Here is a 19,121-nt window from a genome sequence, read left to right on the forward strand (position 1 = left end):
CGCTTTAGAAATGCTAGTTAGTAGTAGTAGTAGTAGAGTCAAAGAGGGGTCACGACCACAGTCCTGACACCAGTACAGCAAAGCAGAGAAACCTCTGATGAGGATGCCAGATGGGAATGTGCAAGTAAACCTCCTTGCAGTCCAATGCTGTCAGAAACTCCCTTGGCTGAACCACTGCGATGATCAAGTGTACAGTCTCCATGCGAAAATGATACACCTGCAGAGACCAGTTCACCTGATGGAGATACAGGATCGGATGAAAGGATCCTCCCCTCCTGGGGACCACAAAATAGATGGAATAACGTCCCCGCCCATGTTTATGCAAAGGCATAGGAACCACCGCCCCGAGCTGCAAAAGTTCCATCAGAATGGAGGAAACAGACTGCTTCTTTTGAGGAGCAGCACATGGAGATACCAAGAAAAATTCTTTGACGGGAGAGGTGAACTGGAGCTTGTAGCTGTTGCAAATAAGATCTAAGACCCACCGATCCAAAGTTAGCGTGGCCATTCCTTGAAAAAGCGGGACAACTGCCCCCCTGCTGAGAACAAGGAGTGGGCCTGTGCTCCATCATTGTGAAGGTCGGGGCAAAGCAGGGGGCTTGCCAGCGCTCCTGGAAGAGCTGCCTCAGGAGAAGAGATATTTAAATCCTGCAGGGCTTTGGAGATAAAGGAGGATAATTCCTCCCTATAGAAGACCCAGACAGCAGTTGGGTCATCTGACTCCAACACCTGAAGGTCCGAGTCCTGCAGGCCTTCCAAGTCTGCTGCCTCCAGGGATACTGAAACTCCACCCCTATCAAAAGGAACTGGGGAACCAGGGACCTTTCAGATCCCCTTCAGTCAGCTCCCCAACACCCCTGCTTCGATGATGGGGCCACTAAATCAGAAGAGACGAGTTCTGCCTGAGAAACAGGACCCGTGAGAGGAGCAAGGCTCTCAGAGCCCACAGCAGCCTGTTTTAATAAGAAAATGAGGTGCATAAGCAAAACAAACTCTGGGAAGATGGGCAGGTGCACCCCTCCCACGGAAGAGCCACCCAGAGCTTCCTCACCATCACTAGAGCCACCCGATAAAGTAGTGAGAGCAGCTGATGCTGAACACCATGGGTCTACGGTAACCGCGGAAACTGCCCCGGTGCAAGATGGCCACTGTTACAATCTCAGATTCAAAACAAACAGTCACTAGAATGTGAGCCCTTGGACCACTGCCTAGGAGCGGCAGCGGCAGGCAAGACCCCCAGCTGGGACTGGGCAAACAAGCGAGGCTGGAGCTGGAATCTGGAATGGACTTGGCCAGAATGACAGGACTGGAACTGCGGCTGTAGGCAGACAAATGCTGGAACCACAGGACTGGGATAAAAGGAGGTAAACAGGACTGGAGCAGCTCCGGTTTTCACCTGCACTGACCACCGTTCCCCAGAGGTTGAGCCCCTGGGTGCGGGCGGCCTGCAGGACTTACAGACTAGGCAGACAGGGCGTACATACAAGCTTGGCAGAAGCAGGGTTCAAGATATACACAGAAGCTGGGCAGAAGCAGGGTTCAGGATACACACACAAGCTAGGCAGAAGCAGGGTCCAGGATATACACACAAGCTTGGCAGAAGCAGGGGTCCCAAACAGAGGGAAGAAAGCTGAAAGCAGACATGGTAGAACAGGAGCAGACCACCTGCACAGCAGAGAGCTAATTAGGACAATGCTGGCTACTGCAGACACTCAGAATGACAGACCATTGCTCCACACATTGGCAACAGAACAGAACCAAGACTGAAGGCTGACAAACCACCACAAATAGGGACCACAGACAGTGAACAAGGCAAACAGAAGGACTGGAAGCCCACAAACAAGAGCAAGACAAAGCAGAAGGGCAAGAGCCCACAGAACAAGGCAAGGTAAACCGTGCAACAACACACCGACTAACCTGATGATTCTTGGCAATGCAAAGGCCCTGAATGCAAGTACACCCCTTCCTTATAAAGACTCTCATTGATGATGTTACCTCCTGCGGACAGGAGCAGGGAACACACTGACACCAAAGAGAGGCTTGGAACACACAGGAAGTGAGCACACATGAAAGACAGACAGAAGCCATCTTGGAAGCTGGACAGACAGGAGCCATCTTGGAGGCTGAACATCGGGAAATAAGGTGAGTAAAAGAGGAGTAATGACCACAGTTGTGACCGCCACTGAATCATCAGAGCGAGGAGAAGAGTGTGACCCCTGTGCATGGGAAACTCCAGCCTGAAATTCGCTGCTGGAGTCTTCCACAGAGTCAAGGTCTGAACACCCTGCCGAGCACAGACCTGACGCTGCTTCCCTCAGCGGGAGCAGCGTCTGTCTAACTCTGCAGTCTTAACCCCTGCTTAAAGCTGGACTCACTGTTTCCCTGCATGCAGGGCCCTCCTACGGTGCCCTTTTTTTTTCAGAAAGGAAAGAAAGGGACTAACCTCAGCAGTAGAATGGCAGAAGGTATCTCTCACCAAAGAGGAACAAGGTTGCAGCACACTCACTCTCCTCAAACAGCCATAGCACAGCAGTGCAAGTACACTAGTTCCTTTTTTTTTTTTGCAATCAGAGGCAGCACTGTGAGGAAGGAAGGGCTGGCAGAAAGGACTCATGGAGAGGAGAACGGGGTGGGGAAGGGACCTGGGGTGACCATGTGTACCCCCTAAAGCTGGCGTCGTTTAGCCAGAACACACCCAGCTCCACTGAACTAGCCAAGCCAGAACAGGAGCCACCACAGAAGAAGCCAGGAGACCTGTGAAACATGTCCATATGACTGCTGGAGATAGAGAATACCGAGTGGTCAGGCAGCATCACATCCTATATGTGCAGAGCAAATCAGTGCTCTCTATTTCCACCTGCTGGTAGATGAACACAATCCACAGGTCTCTGGTTTCATCTGCTGCTGATGCTAAGGAAATTAGCCTTCTGTAAGCTTTGACCTACAACTAGCACACCTTTAAATAGAGTATTTCATTTATTACCTTGCATTCATCTATAAGAACAATTGGTTCAAGTAGTTTGTTTGTTTGGAACAAGTAACCATTCCATCCTTTGAAACGCAGAGATGTTTTCTGGGTCTCCGTCCAATTGATGCTCCAAATAGGTGTGTTCAAGCAATGAATAGTGATGGTGTGGATTGCTTCTGAGCTCAATAAGTGAAGAAAGTTCATCTGCACTTTGCCAATGCCAAACTCCAACTGGTAAAACAGAAACCACATCATGTCAAGCGTATTTCTGCATTATCAACATCATCATACCTACGTAGCTCACCAGTGTCCAACACACCAAAGTCCAATGTATTGCAAAGGTAGGGCTGACAGTCATCTTATCTACCTGTAACTAAAACTCAAACATTACAGTAAGAATTTTATGCAGATGTCCATGTAAGAGCATGGAGTATATTCATGGAGCAGTAAGACAATATGTCCAATCCACCACTGCTACCAGGTTTCTCAAAGATAGGCATGTAGTGGAGGATATATATTCTTTTTTTTGGGAATCAAGGTATTTTGCTGCATCTAAGATGAATTCAAAGGGATAGCTGTAGATATCTGAAACGTATATAAATAGGACAAACATTTATCACAGAATACTTGATATTGGGGGCAGTTCTATAACTGGCCTCCATTTAAGTACTCTCTATAAAATTCTATGCCTGAGCAATGTGGTAGTAGCTTATTCCTTAACAGAACCTTGGTGCCTAGGTTCCATTGTAGAATACTAGAGTAACCCATTATTGGTTTGCCTAATATTTACGCATCGGTATTTACCCTGGCTATGGAGCTGTTGTGTGGGCACCTAAATGTGGCAGGGTTGTACTTAGACATAACTTACAGTATTCTGTAAGTTACACGTAAAAGTCAATGTCTCACCCCTGCTCTGTGCCTGTATACACCCCCTTGTAAATATGAGCTATGCAAATTGAAGTGGGTATTTGTACTTAGGCAGAATATTGGTATTTAGGGGCGTATATGTGCAGGTTGCCCGCTTACATCTTTATTCTAAACACTGCACGTATATGTGAGTGCCTAGTCTACAGAATTGCCTTTATTATCCACAATGTTCGGCACAAGACATGATAAAAGTAATGAGGAGAACTTCATAATACAGACTCACAACATTAAGACTGCCATTTATGTGGTCCATGTTAACTATACAGTGAATACTGGTGCTATCTACGTAGCTTTAATTCATGCCATCAGAATGTCTCATCTCTCTCAAACTTAACTGATTCCAGTAACTAGACCATGAGTTTATAGAGTTAAAATGTAATTGGTAAGCGGGCTCATACTTAAATGTATATATTTATTTAGATTTAGTTCCATTCCTTTGTAAGTTGCAGCTCAAGGTGAGTTAAATTCAGGCATAATAGGTATTTCCCTGTCCCTGGGAGGCTCATAACCTAAGTTTTGTAACTGTGGCAATGGAGAGTTAAGTGCAGTGTTTCCTCTAAGGACTGTGTGTGCCATAGGCGCCCCATATAAGAGGCTTGGGGAGGCTAAGCCTTCCCAGCCCAACCGTGACCTATCGCTTCCCCTGCCTTCCTGAATTCAGAGCAGGAACAAAATTGTATTTTCCTCTCCCCGCCAGCACCGGTGCCCGCCCCGCTCCACTAATTTCTTTTCTTACTGGCTGCAGGGTGTCAGCACAAGGGGGGAGGGGTGCTCCGCCGCTCCCGCTGCTCGCTCCTCTTCTTCCTGGCACCCCCCGCACCAGCCCTTTAAAAAGAAATGTCCGACGCGGTGGCGAGGCGCAGCACCTCGTGTCTGCAAGTAAAAGAAGCGGATCATCTCATTGGGCCTTCCCTCATTCTGTCCCGCTCTCCTCTGACGCAACTTCCTATTTCCGCAAGGGCGGGACAGTGAGGCAAGGCCCGATGAGATGATCCGCTTCTTTTACATGCAAATGCGAGGCACTGCGCCTCACCACCGCGTCGGACATTTCTTTTTAAAGGGCTGGTGCGGGGGGTGCCAGGAAGAAGAGGAGCGAGCAGCAGGAGTGGCGGAGCCTGAGTGTTGCAGCACGGGGCGGCTCTTTTCAATCAGTGACTGACACTGACCAAGCCAGGGAGGGAGTCAGCGGATCGAGCAAGCAAGCGGTAAGGAGTATTTGGGTCTCATTGCTTTGTTGAACAGGAAACTGGTGAGGGGACGGGGTGATGATGCTGGATGTTGGAGGAGAGAGAGATGGGGAGGACATAGGGGCAATGTTGGATAGTGGTGAGGGGCAAGACAAAGGGGCAATGTTGGATTGGGGCAGAGAGAGAGGTTCTATAAGTTAAAATAAAAATATTGTTTGACATAAGATATATATGTAATATCTACATTTAATAAAAGGTAGTAATTTTGACTATTTTACTTTTACGTATTTATTTTTTTCTGTGTTGTCAGACAATTTTAGAGATAAGCCCCACCCTTGGCACCACCCATAACTCCGCCCCCTTTAGCCTCCCCAAACAGTTGGGCCACCGACCGGCTATGGGGTGCGCAAATTTTTTGTGTGAGAGCAACAAGTTTTAAAAATTAACAAATTTTGAGCGCCAGTATTAGCAATGCATTTCTATACATAGCACAAAAAAACAACCATGTAAAACCTGTGAGCGACGATCCTAAATTGCTCATGTGCCCCGCTTAGAGGGAATACTGGTTAAGTGACTTGGCCAAGATCACAATTAGCCACAGTGGGATTTTTGAACTGGACTTCCCTGGTGTCCAGTTCACTTGTCTAATCATTAGGCTTACCATGTTTTAAAAGTAATGTGTGGTAAATACAGAGGCTGTGTGTTAACTGTTCGATGTATGTCCAGCATGGCTTCTGCAGTTACAGCACTGCCATGACATGTTCTTTACCATGTGTTCAATTTATTCACAACTAGCACAGATACTCAATGTCTCCTCTTGAGGAGGCATTGACTGCACCCATGTTAACTGCATAAGTGACAGTATGCAGTAAATACTGTACATTAACTGCAATGTGCAGTCCACACCACACGACACTACACCCATAACCCAAATCCTAATGTGCTATGCAGTTAACATGGGATTTTTAGTGAGCCAAGAGACCACACTAATGATTGGCGTGCGCTAAATCCTGAATGCTGCTTAGTGCACTTAATAATCATGCTCCCAAATCCTGATTTATGGGATGGCTTTGAGAATGGGCAGGCAGGGACCCCCATGATCTACTTGTTTACAAAAGGTGAGATATATGGAACAGTTCTTCCTTTCTCTCTGGTATCTTCACACCCACTCTGCTATTTGGCTCACTCACTGGTTCTCACAGTTTGGCTACTAATGGCACTTTTTTTCTTTTCTTTGGCTTCCAATTAGAAACAGCCCTTACTTGGGCTGTGGTGCCAGGGGACTTCAATCAGGACCAGCTGAAGAGGTTGTGGGCATGGGCAGACTGACAGGAATCTGGGTCCCTGGGCAATAAGGGTCATGGGCCCCTCCCAACCATCCCATCCGATAGAGATTACTGGTTCAGCATCTGTTGTAATATTTCTAACTCACTTTAGACAAACCCCTAATGTAGAAATGTACAAAGTCATTAAATTATGCTAGTAGTGCATCTGGGGTACACATTTGGAATGCAGTGCATGTTCTTTTGCTTTGTAAGTGCTCCTAAGGCTCTGGGACAGTTGTTCTCCATCTTTTTTTCAGTTGGAACACACCTGATGGTCAATGCTCACATATGTGACAAACTGCAGACATGACCCTCACAGCCATTTGATCTCACACAGCATAGCAGGTCTTATGATTTAAATGTAATATGCTCTGCATCCACAAAAATCCAGTTTCCCCACATCAATAGATGCAGATCACAACTAGGAAATTTCTCCATTGACGTCACTATACCAAAAAAAAAAAAAAAAAATTTCTGATTCTTGTGTCATCCGAGCAATGGCAACATAAATCTCTCCACTACAAACCACATTGTAAAATAATACAAAACCTCCCTTCTGCCTCCAGGTCCCACATCTCTTCCCCTCTTTCTCCCTCCCGTCCACCTCCGGGTCTCACATCTCTCTCTCTCAGTCTTCCTCTCCCCCCCTCCCTGAGTCCAAAGTCTTTCCCTCCCCCCTATCTAACATCTCTCTCCCCTTCCATCCCCCCAAATTCAATATCTCTCCCTCTTTCCACTCCTAGATCAACATCTCTTTCCCTCTTCCCCTCAGGTCCATCATCATTTCCACTCTCCCTTCCTCTCCCCAGTCTACCATCTTTGCCCACTGATCCCCGCATCCACCATCTCTACACCTCCCCTCTGCCCCTCGACTCCACCATTTCTGCCTCCTGCATATCTGCATCTTTGACTCTACCATCTATACCCCTCTCCCTCCATGTCCACCTCCTTCTCTCTCCCTTCAAACCTGGATCCAACAACAGCTTCCAGAGGCCAACATCTCTCCCTCTTCCCCCTCTTTTTGTGGGCCTGGCACGCCCCCTCTATCCCCCCCCCCCCCCCCGTATCTCAAAACATCCTTTTCTCCAGTGCAGGGGCACCAGCAGCTAGATAGGCTCTCTGCCACTGACACTTGTCTCTGCCGTGGAACGCCCTTGCAGAAGCAGGAACCTATGTTAGAAAGGGGCGGGCCACAGCAGAAAGAAGTTCTGGCATCGGCCTATGTAGCTGCTGGGCCTTGCAAAGAATAACACTGGTTTAATGTGAAAGTTTTGATAAGTTCTTAAAGAGTTAGAAGTGGGACAAATTGCCTACCTGGGTGGACTTAAACAGAGAGAGTCTGATAATATGGCAAGATTTTTTTCAAAGTCCCTCTTTGCTTTCCTTATCAGTGCTTTGCATTTGACTTGGCATTCCTTATGCTGTTTCTTATTATTTTCAGTTGGTTCCTTCTTCCATTTTCTGAAGAATTTTCTTAGCTCTAATAGCTTCCTTCACCTCACTTTTTAACCATGCCGGCTGTCGTTTGGTCTTCCTTCCTCCTTTTTTTAATACACGGAATATATTTGGCCTGGGCTTCCAGGATGGTATTTTTGAACAGCACTCACACCTGATGTAAATTTTTCACCTTCACAGCTGCTCCTCAAGTTTTTTTTCTTACCGTTCTTCTAATTTTATCACAGTCTCCTTTTTGAAAGTTAAACGCTAATGTATTGGATTTCCTTTGTATACTTACTCCAAAGCCAATATCAAATCTAATCATATTATGATCACTGTTATCAAGTGGCCCTAGCACCAGTACCTCCCGCACCAGCTCAGGCACTCCACTAAGGACTAGGTCTAGAATTTTTCCTTCTCTTGTCGGCTCCTGTACCAGCTGCTCCATAAAGCAGTCCTCGACTTTGTCAAGGAATTTTACCTCCCTAGCATGCCCTGATGCTACATTTACCCAGTCATCATTGGGGTAATTGAAATCAAAATTTCACCCACAATTCTACTCAATGTACAATGTGTTTCTGGGTAACTGTGGCAGGAAATAATGAAAAATGTGTTTCATTATTTCCTGCCACAGTTACCCAGAAACACACTGTACATTGAGTAGAATTGTGGGTGAAATTTTGATAATATATAATACTTATTCCGAGAACATTCAGGGTAATTGAAATCACCAATTATTGTTGTGTTGCCCAGTTTGATAGCCTCCCTAATTTCCTATAACATTTCTACATCTGTCTGTTCATCCTGGCAAGTTGAACAGTAGTACACTCCAATCACTATCCTTTTTCCCTTTACACATGAAATTTCAATCCATAGGGATTCCAAGATGTGTTTTGTTTTATGCAGAATTTTCAATCTATTTGATTCAAGGCCCTCCTTAACATACAACGCTACCCCCTCCAACAATTCGATCCACCCTATCATTACGATATAATTTGTACCCTGGTATAACAGTGTCCCACTGGTTATCCTCCTTCCGCCAGGTCTCAGAGATGCCTATTATATCTAATTTTTCATTTAGTGCAATGTATTCTAACTCTCCCATCTTATTTCTTAGGCTTCTGGCATTTGCATATAGACATTTCAAACTATGTTTGTTGTTCCTAGTTACATCTTGCTCAGTACTTGACAGCATTAATTTGCAATCTTTTGTCTGATTTTTTATTTAAGAATGCCTGATCTACAATGGTCTCTTTTGCAACCTCACTATCGAGATACCCTATTTTCCCTGTTTTGGTGATATCTTTGACAGATACCTTGTTCCGGACCATATGCTTTCAAATGACTGTCGACCTTCCCCCCAGGTTCTAGTTTACAAGCTGCTGTATCTCCTTTTTAAATGCCGATGCCAGCAGCCTGGTCCCACCTTGGTTAAGGTGGAGCCCATCCTTCTGGAATAGGCTCCTCCTTTCCCAGAATGTTACCCAGTTCCTTACAAATCTAAAACCCTCCTCTCTGCACTTTCGCCTCATCCACACATTGAGACTCTGGAGCTCTGCCTGTCTCTTGGGCCCTGCATGTGGAACGGGTAGCACTTGATTTGGAGCTTTATACCTAACAGCCTAAATTTGGCTTCCAGAACCTCTCTCCCACATTTTCCTATGTCATTGGTACCCACATGTACCAAGACAGCTGGCTCCTCCCCAAAGTCTGTTGTCATTTAATTTGGGCAACTGTCTTTCAGAATAATTCTATTTTGGATTTTGATTTAGCATATAATTGTGTAAAGATTTCTTTTTTGATGTGAACAGTTTGATTTTTGAATATTCTGGTCTGATTTTTCATTTCATGTTTGTAGTTTCTGTGTACAGATCTGTAGCAGTTCCTTGTGCTCTGCTTCCTCTGTGGATATAAGTACATAAGTACATAAGTAGTGCCATACTGGGAAAGACCAAAGGTCCATCTAGCCCAGCATCCTGTCACCGACAGTGGCCAATCCAGGTCAAGGGCACCTGGCACGCTCCCCAAACGTAAAAACATTCCAGACAAGTTATACCTAAAAATGAGGAATTTTTCCAGTCCATTTAATAGCGGTCTATGGACTTGTCCTTTAGGAATCTATCTAACCCCTTTTTAAACTCCGTCAAGCTAACCGCCCGTACCACGTTCTCCGGCAATGAATTCCAGAGTCTAATTACACGTTGGGTGAAGAAAAATTTTCTCCGATTCGTTTTAAATTTACCACACTGTAGCTTCAACTCATGCCCTCTAGTCCTAGTATTTTTGGATAGCGTGAACAGTCGCTTCACATCCACCCGATCCATTCCACTCATTATTTTATACACTTCTATCATATCTCCCCTCAGCCGTCTCTTCTCCAAGCTGAAAAGCCCTAGCCTTCTCAGCCTCTCTTCATAGGAAAGTCGTCCCATCCCCACTATCATTTTCGTCGCCCTTCGCTGTACCTTTTCCAATTCTACTATATCTTTTTTGAGATACGGAGACCAGTACTGAACACAATACTCCAGGTGCGGTCGCACCATGGAGCGATACAACGGCATTATAACATCCGCACACCTGGACTCCATACCCTTCCTAATAACACCCAACATTCTATTCGCTTTCCTAGCCGCAGCAGCACACTGAGCAGAAGGTTTCAGCGTATCATCGACGACGACACCCAGATCCCTTTCTTGATCCGTAACTCCTAACGCGGAACCTTGCAAGACGTAGCTATAATTCGGATTCCTCTTACCCACATGCATCACTTTGCACTTGTCAACATTGAACTTCATCTGCCACTTGCACGCCCATTCTCCCAGTCTCGCAAGGTCCTCCTGTAATCGTTCACATTCCTCCTGCGACTTGACGACCCTGAATAATTTTGTGTCATCGGCGAATTTAATTACCTCACTAGTTATTCCCATCTCTAGGTCATTTATAATAATAGTGCTGCCCTTTCACAGATAAGGCTGTTTCTCTTTGAATCCTCATTTTTGCATATGTTTGTTTTTAGTGTTTTGCCTATTTTCTGTAGGTCAATTCGAATGGAGATTGACTTGTTGCTGAAAGATGGATATAATTACTGGAAGGCACAGACCAATGTTGATATGAGTATGGTCATGGCGTTGTCTAATAACATTTTGTAATGGATGTCTTAAAGTATGAGGCCAAAGAGCAACAACTATTACTGAATATAACCATGCATCTGATGTTTCTAAGAATGAAGCAGTTCATTGTGTGGTTGAGATAAAGAGACGAGCTGAACAAGGAATGCAAAAGCCAAGGCAGATAATACAACAGTGCACCAGTGGAATTTCTCTGGATTCGGCTGTTCATCTTCCTGCATATGTAGCTTCACAATGGGCCATACAGCGTAAATGTAAGCATGCTCATCATCTTTATTCCAATCATTGGACTGTTCCTGAGATTGATATCCATAGTGGACTTCGACTGACATCCAGAAATTCTAACGTCCTGCTATGGGATTCAGGTGTTGGTGATGACAATCGAATATTAATGTTTGGAATGAGTACAAATCTACGTCTTCTCAAGAAAAACCCTCACTGGTTCTTTGATGGGATGTTTAAAGTCACCCTGGAACTATTTTTTCAAGTTTTTTCAGTTCATGCTTTAATTGACAAAACTGCAAAACAATTAATTTATGTTCTGTTGAGGGGCAAAAAGAAAGAGACCTACATGTGCGTGTTTCAAATCCTTCTGGAGTTAAATCCCAATTTGAACCCCGTTAATGTGCTACCTGACCTTGAGAAAGCAAGTCAGAATACGGTGTCAAAAGTGTTTCCATCCTTTCCTTTAACTGCATGTTTATTTCATTTAGGGCAGTGTCTTTGGAGGAAGATGCAGGATAGTGGTTTATTAGATGCTTACAGAGACAATGAAGTTATCTGGATTAACAAAGATGCTGCTTGCATTGAGTTTCCTACTGATCGACAATGTCACAGCGGGGGTTGAGAACGCTGTTGAAACCTGTCCTCCTGAGATAACGCCAGTATCTGATTACTAGGAGGGCCCTTTCATTGCACGGCAGCGGCAAAAACGTACGCAACTGTGTGCTGGATGGTTTACCTCATACAAACAACTCTTTAGAAGCATGGCACCAATCATTTCAGCAACCCATCGACTGTCACAATCCCTCTATATTTAAACTTGTTAATCTTTTTAGGAAAGAACAAGATTGCACTGAAATAGAACTGTCTTGTTATCATGCAGGCATTCGACAGCTAGAATGTCGAAGTCCAATTACATACAACTTGAGAAACGTTTACAGGCACTTGTTCCAACGTATAATGCCGATGATATTATTACCTTCCTTAAAAGCGTGGCTCATATTCTATTAATAGGTGTATAGTTTATCATGAATTAAACTATATGTAGAGTATGAAATGAATGAATGATGATGGTAGATGGTATTTGATTATGCCATTTAATAAAGTTTTACAATAGTTCTTATTTTTGTGAAGGGCTATTTTGTCAGGGTGCCTGTAAATGTATATATGTACAGGCATAGAGGGCGCTGTTATAAAGAGGTGCCAATACTAAGGATGTAGAAGTGACTATTGAGAGCCTTTCTATAAAGAAGAGTAGCACTTGCTTTTCTTTACAGAATACAAACTTAACAGATCAAATTCATGCCTATATTTTAGGTGTGAGCATTTATGCCTGGTGTAAATGCTCATGCTTAGATTGTAGGAAAACATGCATAAATTATACTATTCTATAATTTATGTATGTAACTGTGCACCCCGCCCATGTTCATGCCCACCTTCAAATTACATTGTCATTGCATTTAGGTACTCTGGATGCCTAAATATTGGTACGTTCTTTATGAAATTACCCTCATATTTATAAAATACACATATATATTGCAACTTTGTCTTCACTCTACCCAAACCACACCCTCAGGAAAGCTTACATGCAAATTACATAACAGTAGCCACACCCTTTCCATGTGTGTGCTATTTACAAGTGTAAAACCAATAAAGCAAATATAAGAAATCCCACAATAGAAAATATATATATATATTTGCTATATTGGTTTGAAGACTGATATCCTATTGAATAGTACACATTTGTAGTTTCATTTACATGTGCATGCAGATGCACAATTTTATAGAAACCCTTTTCTGAGTGTAAAACAGGCTTTACATGCACCAATTTCTTTTATAAAATTACCTCCATAACAGAGAAATAATTTTAAACTTATGAATAAAGTATATATACAAAACTACCTCACCAACCCACCCAGTTATTAAAATCCATCATCTATACTATCCTGCCCAACACCTTCCTTCTCTCTTCCCTTTCTTAATCTCTGTATATTACTAATTGTATCTGATATCCTGGAATGACTATGTCATAACAAAACTCTGTAAGCCACATTGAGCCTGCAAATAGGTGGGAAAATGTGGGATACAAATGCAATAAATAAATAAAATAAATATTCCACAATACCTTTGCCACGGTAAGTGGTGTTAAACATGTCTGGCCACCAGCACTGAAATTGCAAAAAACTTCAATAGCATCAGAAGTACATCCAAGGTTTGGGTCAATCCAGTATTTTCCTAATAATGCAAGCAACAATATTCCTAATAAAAAACACATTGTTTTATTTGCAGAAAATGATCATTCCTCCCTAGGTACACTGGGGAAATCATGACTGTATATTATTCTTTTGGAATATAAACAATTCCAACTCTTAAATTTGATATTCATCCACTGATGCACATCCCAAATCTGGAAGATCTGACCCCATAATTGAAATATAAAGTACTGTATTTTTTTCACCCACTGTTAGACACAATCTACAAATTAGTGCTGAGGTTATATTTAGGCACGGGAATAAATGTTGGCCCAACATGTTAGCTAAGTTGTCTCCACACCAGAAACTCACTGACTAGTTTAGTTTATCTGTGCTGAACTGACTTTCAAGGGCAGTCATCAAGACAACCAACATATCTACAACATGCTTCACAAATCCTTTTATTTCCAAAATCAGAGTCTTTGTCCTTAAATATGTATGGAAATGCCCCTACTTATCCCATCATTACAGGGGTAGGAGTTTATCTTGTTGGGCAGACTGGATGGACCATACAGGTCTTTATCTGCCATCATCTACTACGTTACTATGTTCTTAAAGATTCAGTCAGAATGACTTGGAGGTGTATTTTCAAAGCACTTAGACTTACAAAGTTCCAAAGTTATAGATGCAAAAATCAGATTTCAGCAGTGGTACAAAACATGTTTTGTCAGTTATATCAAATCTTGACAGTAAGTTCATGTATTGTGTAAAAGATGTAGCCAGCATTATTTATCCATTGGTTATGGGCCTGATTTGTTGTAATTCATGTTATTAGGGTATGCTCAAACTGCATTTCAAAAGATTGTAATTGTAGTGTATAACTGGCCAGGCTTCTGATGTGGGTTACGAATATTGATCATATAACACCCATTTTAAAGGTACTTCATTGGTTCCTGGTGGAGCATTGTACAGCATTTAAAATATTAGTTCTCACAAGGGAAAAGGGATGGGACTTGATATACCGCCTTTCTGTGGTTACAATCAAAGCGGTTTACATACAGGTACTTATTTTGTACTTGGAGCAATATTGAGCTATGTGAACTTATCTAGTGGATTTGTTGGTGCAATATGTTCCAGAGAGGAACCTTACATCCTCTCAGCAGAGCCTATACGTGGTTTGTCTTTGAAACCCGAACAATTATCAATGATGAAGAAATCACCATTCAGCTGTGTGGCACCCATACTTTGGAACAGTGTACACTGTGATGTGTGACTGCAACCTATCTATTTACAGTTCTGGAATAAAGATGAAATAGGGCTGTATGTACAAGCATTCTCTATGTGAATGGAGCCAAGTTATTTCAAATAAATACTGTTTGGATACTAGGGGTGGTACAGCAAGGTTTATACATTATTTTATGGTACAAATTGATATATATATGGGTCTTTTTCTATGTATTTCTTTGTTACTGGTTTCATTTCATCTATAATTGTGAATCTAGCAGAAACTCCCAGACTTCTGGTTACATCTTTAGTTCTATCCCTAGTGGTTAGAGAAAGGTGAGTTATCGTGCTAATAAATTAAATGAAATAAAAATATAATTGGTTCCAATGAGGAACTCTGTATTTATACTGGTATGTCTATTCTCCAGGCATTGTGGAAGAATATAGTTATCTGAGATAATATATGCATATGATCTTCTGCCACTTCTACCAATTTGTTATTTTTTGTGTTAAAGGGATTAAAATTAACCACATTATTCTCCAATCTCCAGAGAGTTAACATAGAAATATGCATATTTCATACACAAAAAATACATTGTCACAAAAAAATGATATGCAGGTAGACATGAGAGAGTAATAGTCTAGTTGAATTACATTTGAATTTCACTTCTATTGAATACATTGGTATCACGTTTATAACACCACTTGCCTAAGGTTATTAGTGGAAAAAAATTGGTTATGGAAAATATCTAAATAGTGAACCTTACATACACATTACAGATCCTTTGAAAATGTTTTAAGAAACCAATGTTAGGCATATTAAAAGACTGAAGTAAATATTTTAAAGATAAATTGTCAATTAAGCAAATAACAGACCACAGGTGTAAAGTTGCATAAAATGGTAAGAAGGAAATCGAGCACACTTACCATCTGACACTTTGCGTTCACAGTTCAGCAGGTCCCTGCATATGCGTGCTGGGTTATCCCGAGTGCCAAGTGGGTTCTTGATACTGTGCATTAAACTGGTCAGGTAGTGTAGTGTTTTGAATATCTCTGCACTATGGTCTAATAAAGCTACCTCAGTATTTTGGTAGCTCTGCGAAATTCCCATTGGATATATTGTTACCAGAAAGCCAACCCACAGCCACAGACATGCAGTTAAAGACAATTGCCCATCAGAGATCACAAGCGCATGCAGCCATTTTTGTTTTGTGAGTCAATAAAAAGTTCAGATGAAATTAAAAAAGCATGTGGATATTAGTAGAAATTGTTTATTAAATTTATTACAGCAACCATACAGCAAGATTATAATCATGCAAAAATATTGTTATAATATATTGACAAGAAACACAACATATAAAGAGAAAGACAAGAAAACCACCGATTAATAAAAATATATTTAAACAAACAAAAAAAGAAAACCACCAATTAGTTCATTGTACAAAACTGTTCCCAAAGTCTTACAGTGTTGGTTTCTGACTAGTATAACTGTTTTTATTCTCCAGCAACAAGTCACATTTAGAGGCCTCCCTTCGTGGCCTCAATTTTTTTGATTAGCTATTGAGAACTAGGCTTCCTTAATTAGGTCAAAGAAGAAACTGCACAGTTACACAGGATATACATAGCACAGAATGAGCTAGGCATTAGGATTAGGGTACCATACTGACGTACTTAAAATAAAGGGGCCCTTTTACTAAGCTGCGTTAGGTGCTAACGCATACCTAATGCAGCGTTAATGGCCTAATGGAGGACATGCTAAAGCATCTTGTGTTAGTTTTGTTATCTGTGCACACTAAGTGTGAGGTATTTATTTTTTTAAATTTTTTTGGGAGGGGGTATTGTATGGGTGTGGAATGGGCAGAGAGTGGGCATGGAAGCAATAACCAGTTAGTGTGTGCACATTGGTGTGTGTTGTTTACTGCAGGGTTAACATAGGAACCCTTACTGCCTCCTAAATAGGAGGTGGTACGTGCTCCCCATGGTAATCCTTTTTAATGGTTGTGTGCTAATGGTAACATTAGCTCATCGCCATAAATAAAACAAATAGAAAAGAGGATGTTTTATGGCTGTGCAATAAATGAGCTTAGTGCATGGGAAAGACCTGCATATAGGCAAGCTAAGCCCATTTCTTAGCACAACTTAGTAAAAGGGCTCCTAAATTAAGTCAAAAGAAATAATAATTGTATGATGTCTGGTTTCATAGGTAACATAACTTTATAAAATAACATGGTAAATTTATATTAGGCATATAACAAATTTATAAGTTTGATTTCCAAACCCATCTTTATTGTCAGTCACTGTGGTTGAGTTGCATTTTGGCAGCAGCATTGTCTGCAGTATGTACAAGCCAAGCCATGGTACATTACCTCTATCTGTAGTGCAGCATTAGATACAATCAAGGCTTGAATAGCAGCATTGATGTCCATTTCCTTCTATGGAAAAAAAAAGAAATGAAGGTCTACAGATCAGTTCTAGGTGATAAATTTTTGCTGCATTAAATTCAAATATTTGCAACTAGTTTTGAGAGGTACTGTAGGCTGTCAAAGCAAAATAAACTAGACATGAAGTTGCCTTAATTTAAGCAAATTATCAACAAGATTAAAACTGTAAGGGAAAATTCTTTAACTGGTCACCACAAATCCTGTGCTTAGATACAGTGTTCTGAGCTCTAATTCTATAACGGCATCTGGATGCCCAGAACCCATTATAGAATACTAGCAAAAGTCAGTATTCTTCATGTCTACATTCAGATGCGCCCACTTATAACTTATCAAAAGGTGTAAATGCGTGCGCCTAAATGTGGCGCTATATGTAACTAATATTATGTAAGTTACAACATTAAATGTTGGACATACCCATGGCCCACCCCCTGTGCACTCCCTCTTGCTAAGTGAGATGCATGTTAAAATTATACCCCTCGATATTCAAAACTATTTAACCGGCAGGAACGGCTCCTGGCTGGTTAGTGTTTAAGCACCTAACTGCGGATATTCAGCGAGAGAGAATCCAATTATCTCCCGCTAAATATCCTGGTTAGTGACTGATATTCAGCACCAAACCGACTATGTTGAGCAGTCAAAAAAGGCCACTTAAATAGCAGGCCTATCTTTGACTGCTAAGAAGTTAACTGGTTAGTGCTGAATATCGGCATAGCCAGTTAACTTTTTAGCAGCCAAATAAAACCTGGAGATTCAATGCCGTTAGTGTTGTCCAAATGACAATAATTTCATTTCAAGCATTTATATTCCCCTACTATTACCAAGTTCAGATGGGGGCACAATGAATAGCAAAAATAAAACATCACTACAAAAAAACCCCTAAAAATAATAATAAGATGACAAAAAATACAACATACAAAATATAAAACAGTCATATAAAAGAAAATGTATTTATTATTTATTTATTGCATTTGTATCCCACCTTTTCCCACCTATTTGTAGGCTGAAAGTGGCTTACAGAGTGTGGTTATGACATAATCATTTCGTGTTAACAGGTACATTTCTTATAGTTTGAATGCTGGTAAGAGAAGATAAGCATTGTCGTTTCATGATGTCAAGTACAATTCTAGCTGTTTAAATATTGGGTGGGGAAGGATAGACAGGAAGTGTTAGGTAAGTTAGAGGTGAGCTGTGGTAATTGTGTGATTTGTTGAAGTAGTTTGTAGGCTATGTATTTTCCTTGTAGGCCTTTTGGAAGAGATGAGTTTTCAGAGATTTGCGGAAGTTATTTAATTCGTCAATAGCTTTCTGGTCTGTAGGTAGATCATTCCATAGCTGCGTGCTCAAGTAGGAGAAGGTGGTGGCATGTGTCAGTCCTTTGCAGCTGGGGAAGTGCAGATTGAGGTATTTGCGGGATGATCTTACAGCGTTTCTGGGAGGCAGGTCCACAAGGTTTAGCATGTAGATTGGGGCGTCTGCGTGTATAAGTTTGTGTACTATCGTGCAGACCTTGAACTCAACACGTTCTTTGAGTGGGAGCCAATGGAGTTTCTCTCTTAAGGGTTTAGCACTTTCATATTTATTTTTTCCAAATATGAGTCTGGCGGCTGTATTCTAGGCTGTTTGGAGTTTTTTGATAGTTTGTTCTTTGCAGCCGGCTGAATCCCAGTATTGGATCCACGGGGAACCCAGTTTCGTCCGGCCAGAGTTGCCTCATGACTCTGCGGTGGTGGATTCCACTCTCAGAACAGCTAAAAGTTCTAGGAACTTTGCCTCGGCGCCCCTGGGGCGAGGACATAGAACCTTGGATTCTTTTGGGAGGAAGGCGTATCAGAATGGCATGCTTGCTTCCAAAATTCAGTCGTACCAGCTCTTCACAAGCATTCATTTGCGGAACTCAGTGTGGCAGCTTGAGAGCTTGGTTGATGCACTCCCAACCGGAGCAGGCCGAGCCTTTTCGCCAAGTGGTCAGGCAGCAGAAGGTGTGTCGCAAGTTCCTGTCCAGGGGCATTTACGATACTTGCGATGTGACATCCAGATTTTCTGCTATGGGTATAGTGATGCGCAGTCTTT

General features: G+C 42.1%; 1 protein-coding gene across 2 annotated transcripts in view; it reads right to left on the reverse strand.

Annotated features, from left to right (window-relative positions):
* The window catches only part of COL24A1 (collagen type XXIV alpha 1 chain), an 804,368-nt gene that overhangs the window by 9,923 nt on the left and 775,324 nt on the right, over nt 1-19,121 (reverse strand). For both annotated transcript variants that reach the window (XM_030205800.1, XM_030205801.1), the window contains 4 exons: nt 16,977-17,042; nt 15,538-15,706; nt 13,320-13,429; nt 2,984-3,199 (listed from right to left, as the gene is read on the reverse strand). In XM_030205800.1, the coding sequence (XP_030061660.1) occupies nt 2,984-3,199; nt 13,320-13,429; nt 15,538-15,706; nt 16,977-17,042 (561 nt within the window). The remainder of the gene's footprint in view (nt 1-2,983; nt 3,200-13,319; nt 13,430-15,537; nt 15,707-16,976; nt 17,043-19,121) is intronic.

The sequence above is a fragment of the Microcaecilia unicolor genome, chromosome 6, assembly GCF_901765095.1.
Source record: "Microcaecilia unicolor chromosome 6, aMicUni1.1, whole genome shotgun sequence".
NCBI lineage: Eukaryota > Metazoa > Chordata > Amphibia > Gymnophiona > Siphonopidae > Microcaecilia > Microcaecilia unicolor.